Source organism: Monopterus albus, unplaced genomic scaffold, assembly GCF_001952655.1.
Source record: "Monopterus albus unplaced genomic scaffold, M_albus_1.0 scaffold45.1, whole genome shotgun sequence".
Taxonomy (NCBI): domain Eukaryota; kingdom Metazoa; phylum Chordata; class Actinopteri; order Synbranchiformes; family Synbranchidae; genus Monopterus; species Monopterus albus.
Genome location: NW_018127925.1, coordinates 1549925 through 1557081, shown reverse-complemented (window position 1 = coordinate 1557081; position 7157 = coordinate 1549925). Strand labels below are relative to the sequence as shown.

Genomic DNA, 7157 nt, shown 5'->3' with positions numbered 1-7157 from the left:
CCCCCCCCCCCAAGCCCAAACCTCAGGCCTCCAGCAATCCAAACACTGAGGTGCATGTAACGGCTACCCCAGCTACAGCCAAGGCCCTCAGGGAGCACACAGAGAAGATGGTTTACCCCTGGGAAGAGGGGACGTCAGGGAATAATGGCCCGCATCAAAGGAGCAAATGGAAGATTTATCTCTCTCTGTAATCTATATTGTCTTTCCCTTTTTGTCTGTGAGCTGGGTGAAGCTAGAAAAGGTCACGGGGGCTTGCCTCGATTTGGGTGTTTTCTTTTACAATAACGGAAATCCACTGTGACAGATGTGTCACAACTGTCCAATAACACCCTGTGATCCATGACCAGGGAAAACGATCATGTAACGCTGGAAGGAAAGCAGGGGGTGAAAAGGAAAGGTGCGTCTCAGTATGTCTGGATTTTGTACAAAACAAAGCATTTAAAAGACATCACTATAGAGCTATGAGAAATTAAAATCTGATTTTTTTCCCCCAGAATTTTCTGACATTTTATAGCCAAAATGATTATTCAAGAAAATAATCAGCAGATTAACAAATGAAAAACAACTTCTCAGAACCCAAGTTCACATCTTCAAAGCCCTTATTGACAACAAGACGAAAACTACAAAGTGTACCATGACATTTGAGAAGCTGGGACCAGCTTGTTTAGGTCATTTTGCTTGAAAAATGACTGAAATCAATCAATCAAGCTTTAAGTAAAATTTGAAACAGTTTCTTGGACGATATGCTGACTAAATCAACACATTTCGGTCTAATGCTGCTTTGCTGCCATGTAAATACAGTAATCTCAAAACCTTCTGGCTCCTCAGAATCTTATTTCATGGATTTCCTTGTTAAACATTTAGAGATCACCTGGAAATGACCTCATTAAACTTAGTAATAAATTATAAACGGATGAATCAGACACAAGGCAAACTCATTACTGCTTGACTGAAGTGTCTGTAAGAGGCAAGAATGATCACATCTGTAATGTAATTAGAGGGATTACACCGTGACACCACTCAATCTTCCCTGATAGTTTAACACCTACAGTACACTTCCCTGCCCTTTGGCTACTGTTTAAACAATCAGCAGGTGACTGATCTGGCACATTCCACTGCTATTTTTAATGCAACTGCTTTTTCAAATGCACCAGGATGCAAAGTCTCGCCAAGCCTTTCCTCTAACATCAGCGTGTTTGCTTTGCTGCTACCAGTAAACACGTTGAATTCTTTCTCTCCCAGGTCTCTGCGGTGCGGGACAGACACCCTCCTCCAGATTCCTAACATGCTCTGGTTACACTCTCACAATTAGAATTTAACGCTTCCGGCTCCCTGAAACCTGCCAGAGCCTCATTATATGCAGACTCACGATCCAGGGGTGACGTATATAGAAATGATTTACAGTGTGTTTTTAAGTAGTTTTAAATATTAATTTTTGCTTCCTGTGTCAGAGAATGTACACAGAATACATATGGACACAAATTAAATCAAACTTGCTCCTGAAACTCTGTTGAAACTAAAAGCTGAAACAATTAGTCAAATAATGGAAATATTCTTCAACTATTTTGTTAAAGCAACATTGTCTTTTGGTATAAATCGATGAAACAAGCAACAGATTCAGTGATAATTAAAATAATCATCAGTTACAGCTGTGCTGAATAAGCCAATCAGGAAACAGAACAATTTCCCTGTTTAAGTCATATCTGTGGGAGCACCTGTGCAAACATACACTTACATAAACACAATCTGGACTCACCACACCAGGCTGAGGCGCACACCCTACAGAAGTGGCAGGACCCGCCTTCGCCACATCTGGTAAAACAGCATCAGACATGGCGCTCCTTTACCACGTTCACGCCGTCTTTGCTGGTTCTCTCTTACAACCACAGGGTTCAGAGCTGCCCGTGTCTGGTGCCAGGCAGCCAAACAGTTTCTCCACTTCCTTCTCCTTGACCAGCCCAAACCGAGATAGCACCTTTTATCTAAATTAACTTTTTCCTGACCTTCTAGGGAGTCTGTTTTCCACAGTAAAAACTCCTTTAGTCTGGCTGCAAAAGGGGGAAGATAATCACAGTTCCTTATTCTGCGGACCTTGACTTGTGGGAGGGTGTACACGCCGTTGTCTTGATTCATTTTTAACTTTGTGAGCTCAGGTCTGATGTTCACTTTGAAATAGCGGAAGGAGCTGCTCCTCAGGTGTAGCACAGCTCGTCACCGCTGTAATGTTTAGCAAAACAATCCCCACTTTCTCAGGATGTAAAAATACTCCAGGTTGTGCAGCTGTGTGATTCACTCAGCTCCTCTGTCTTCACTGATAAGATGCTGCACGATGCGTCAGTGGTTTGATTGAGCATTTCCTTAGAATCCAACGCTGAAGATAAAAAAATATTTCACTAGAAAACACAAGAGCTGATTGCACTTCAAGTCGGCTGTGTATTGTATCCGAGTTAAAACTACTTTCATGTTGCTGAATAAACTGGACCTGGTTTAAACAATTGTGAAGTTTTCACAGGCCTGCAACTAATGATTATTTTTGTAATGGATTTATCAGCCTTTGGTGTATTGTACTATTACAGTACTATTTGTACTATTACAGTAAGAAATGCCTGTCACAGTTTAGTAAAGCTCAAGGTGAAGTCTAAAACTCAAAGATATCCAGTTTACTATGACACAAAACGGAGAAAACCAGAAGGTGTGGAGGGGTGAATCTAATGCTTCTGCAAAAAGTGACTCAAAGAAAAACACAATTATGTTGCTGAATAAACTGGACCTGGTTTAAACAATTGTGAAGTTATTCTGCTGATTATTAGCTCAATAAAAAGAAAATAGTGAAAGATGCCAGGTTCTCAGAGCTCAAGATGACATCTGCAAATGTTTACTGTTATCAAAAACCAAGAAAATCAGCCATTACTTACATTTGGGACCAGAAGACAATGTTGGAACCAGTATATTTTTGCCATTTTTACTTTAATCAAATGATTAACAAAACAGCTGCATAATTCTTTATTCAACTGTTAGTTCCTTATTTCTGCCATTAGCTACCACCCAGCTTCTTCATGTGTTGAATGCTTTTCCACCAAATTAACAAACATGCATGCTTGTAATGTAAAACTAGCATCTTCCTGGCACTTTCTAAGCTTTCCTCCCTCTGTCCTAGATCTACAGTATAATTAAGTCACTTTCACTCCCCTTGTTTACGTATCCCTTCCATTCTGCTCCACACTGATTCGGCTCATTTGTCTCAGATCAATGATTCAGATGCTGATTAACCAGCCCCGCTTCTGTTTCTCTGGGCCAGATTAAAACTTTTCTTATCAGAGCTTGTATTTGTACAGTGAGCATTTGTCATGGCCTCGCTCCGAGCCTATAAACAGCCTCAGAGTCAGGCCTTTCTCTCGAATAGATTAGACTGCATCGACTGATACCTGAGTGGTTTGAAAACAAGCACAGAGCAACAGTGTGTGGATTGGGTGACAGCCTGTCTTTGGATCACAACAGGTGTTTGTTTCGCTGAGGCTCAGTTACTTGTCACAGCTTGGGGGGCAGGAGGGGGTCCTTTGCACCAAGTTCTATAGGTCGACCTCTGCTCATGTGATGCAGCCAGAGTAACATTACATTTACACACCCAAACTAAAACCACTGCCTGGTCTCCCTGTGCAGGACTCACAGTGTTGAGCTCCTCCCTGAGTCGCTGCAGGTGCTCGCTGTGGTCCAGCTCGGCTCGACTCTTGTCCCTCTCGGCCTTACCGAGTGCACAGGTAAGCCGCTCCACCTCGGTGCTTAGCTCCCTCACATCCTTCTCCAGGTCCCCCACCTGGCTCTCCCACTGAGACTGGCAGCGCTCCAGCTTCAGCTGCAGCTCGTGCCTGCCCTGCTCCAGCTCCTAAATGAGGGTGGAAGAGATTAATGTCAATATGTACAGTTTTCTCAACATGTTTATATTGTCTGTTGGTTTGAAACTATAATGCTAACAAATTATCCTCGTTGGCAACTGGGGATTATAACAGTAACCTATTGTGTTGGACTCAAGAGTGACCAAATGCACACGCGAGCCTCATTTAGTCCTGAAAAGGATCATGGGAAATGTGTGACAGTTGTAATCTTAATGAATATAAACAAAGCAGCTGAAATTCCAGAGTTTACAATATATAATTCATCATACCAGAGAGAAATAATGTTTATATTTCATTAGAGCTGAATTAGTCAATCAACTGGCAACTGAAAATTAATCTACTACTTTGAATCAAGTTAAACTGCTAAATGTTCACTGGTACAGTCTGCTCAGATTTTTTTCATGTAATAGTAAAAACATATCCGAGTTTCTGCACTACTCTTCTTGTATTAGAAGTAAAGGTTCTGGGCTGAGCTCTCATTAGGATTTTACTCCAAGGCAGCAAGTCGCTAGTGTCTGTCACAACTTGTGAAGATAGTTTGCCTGTGAATAAGAGAGTCTCCTAAGCTTGAACACAGACGATCCTACCAGTGAGTATTTAGTACCAGGGCAAAGATGCATAAACCTGATCAGACCTGGGAAAGTTCAGTAAAGCAACAGTTTGACATCTTTGCCTGTTTACACCATAGTATGTGAATGGCAGCTGCTTTAGTCATGATTCAACTTCTACACATTTACAGCAGACTGACTATGGATATCTCATATACTATACTGACTGAAAAACACACTTGTTAGGTATTTTGCAATATGATGTACCAATGGTTCACACTGTTTCTCACCACATTAGTGTATTTATCCCATTACTTTTTTATAACTGTAAGTCATACACTGCTCTATCAAAGTTTATTAAAATAAAGTTACTTGGGCATTTAACAACGAATTAACCACCAACTGGGTGTAATTAGGAAAAATGGCACGTTGTGAACCAAATGTATGGACTATATTATCTCCAAACAATAACAGCAGCGACGTCGCCAAAATTCTTTAACCACATTTTTCACTGAATAGCTTCTTTTACAGTCCTACAACATTTCTCTGCGCTCTACCATTGTTTCACCTTAAGAGGAAAGCTGACATGTCTTACCTCCAGCTTGTCTGCGTATTGTTCATGAAGTTTGTCGCTCTGCTCTTTTAACTGACGGTTTTCCAGGAGCAACGCGTTTCCCAGCTGGGCCGCCAAAATAACCTCTTCCTCCTTTTGTTTCAAAGCAGCCAGCAGTTCACCGGGGTCTTGGTAATCTGTTATTTCCTCCGCTCCGTAGTCGAAATAAAAATCCTCCTTCATGTCCATGCTCTTGGACGTAAAGCTCCATTCATCCAGTCGCTCCATAACCGGGAAATAAGTCAAACACACCCCCCCTGAATAAACGGTGCTTTAAACGCTCATGTAGTGCCACGCGTGCCAGTGTGTTGCACAGCCATACCTGGCTGTTGGTGCTGAATGTTTGAGCTGTACAATGAAGGCAGTCTGCGCGCTCCGTCACCGGCTGAATGCGGTCACCTGAGCTCCTGTTTCCACCCCACCGTCTCCACCCAGACTCACACCTGTCCCGCCTCAGGGCCTGAGTGAAACCGTGTCAGACATGCAGGAAAATTACCTACAGAAACACCTGTTAGGCAACACGCACCGTTCATAAAACGTCCAGTTGTTTATGCAGTGGTGATTGACGCACCCAGATTGTTTACTCAATATCACAAAATACACATTCAAAATGTTACTTAAGTAAAAGTACAAAGGTATTAGTATCAAAACATACTTAAAGTATTAAAGTACTCAGTATTTAACATTAAAATGTATAGCCCATTGTTGGATTATGATTACTGATGCATTATTGTGTACATCACATTTAATGTTGCAGCTGCTAAAGGGGGAGCTAGTTTTGACTAATGTATATGCTTATAATATTAATTACTACTGATGAGTTTGTGGATTTTCTACCAGAAAGTCTTATGATTATACTGTATTTTATTATTCTGATTCTGAAAAGTAAAGCTATAAAATAAACATAGTGGAGTAAAAGTATGAAGTAGCACAAAATACTCAAGTACAGATGGCTCAAATTGTACTTAGGTACAGTACTTGAGTAAATGGTCTTAGTTACTTTCCACTACTGTGTTTGGGTCTGATTTCCATAGAGCATCAAATTACAGCTTAAACTAGTGCAGTGTTGAATCAAAACCTCACTGATGTAGTAAGTCAACACATAAATATTCAAGCTTTGGAAACGATACTTATCATAGGACTGCTGTGTTGTCAGACTGCATCTAATGCTGGGGTCACTTCATAGCGGAATGGATTCATTTAAAAAAAATGTTAATATGTCCACTCCCATTTCAACAAATCTTAATATGTATCATGAATGTACCCTACAGTATTGTCTTTGTCTTCATATTCACACTGAAAATGTATTTTTTTAGAGATTGATCACATCCATTTTGTGATTACAAGACTGAATCAGATTAGATTTAACTTGTCTTTTTGACACTGAGCAACAAAAAAAGATCCTTTAATATGGAAGCCATTTCACTGGCTGTCTCTTTCACTCTCTCTCTCTCTTTTCATTGCATGACATCACTGTGTTACTCATTCTTCATCCAATAATGGTTCAACAAGTTCACTGTGCATGATTACGTCTTCCAAGCAGAGGGGGCGTGTCTGCCTGCTTTGTCTGGCTGTTTGCCAGGGGTCAAAGTTCGGCCCCCACAAGGTTTTATGGTGCAGGGGCAGTGTCAGGAGAATAAAGGATGGAGCATCCTGACGCATAGTGAAGCTTTTGTTGTCAGAGACGCCACAGCTTCTGTACATATGGCCAGAAAACATAGACGCACTGTACATCAAGGTTCAGTTCACCTCACGGCCATTGTCTCCATTGTTCCTGCTCAGTTTACAGGCTGCTGATGGACGGGCTTGTGCTAAGTGTGACGAGGTGTGTCAGGAGGGGAGACCTTTTAGAGTCAGTCACAACAACACACCTTGGTCTGGGGACATGTACATACAGTCAGACATCAGAGGAAGAGACAGTCTAATAAGAAAAAGCAAGTTTATTTCAAAAATATTTTAAAGTGATGGCAATTATAGCATGTGTATAAAGCATTTTTAAAACGTTTATTTTACTTTCACTCGTGTATTTATCTCATTTATTTCATAGATACACTGCTGGTTGAAACATTTTCTGTGCAAAGCTCTGACAGACGTCATGTCAGT

The 7157-nt window shown here is 41.1% G+C and overlaps 1 protein-coding gene across 1 annotated transcript in view; it reads right to left on the bottom strand.

Moving 5' to 3' along the window:
- LOC109960199 (BICD family-like cargo adapter 1) overlaps nucleotides 1–5570 on the bottom strand; it is a 14560-nt gene extending 8990 nt beyond the window's left edge. The window contains exons 1-2 of the mRNA XM_020600119.1: nucleotides 5037–5570; nucleotides 3668–3883 (exon numbers count right to left, since the gene is read on the bottom strand). Coding sequence (XP_020455775.1) covers nucleotides 3668–3883; nucleotides 5037–5282 — 462 coding nt within the window. The 5' untranslated portion in view covers nucleotides 5283–5570. The remainder of the gene's footprint in view (nucleotides 1–3667; nucleotides 3884–5036) is intronic.
- Between the last annotated feature and the right edge of the window lie 1587 nt (nucleotides 5571–7157).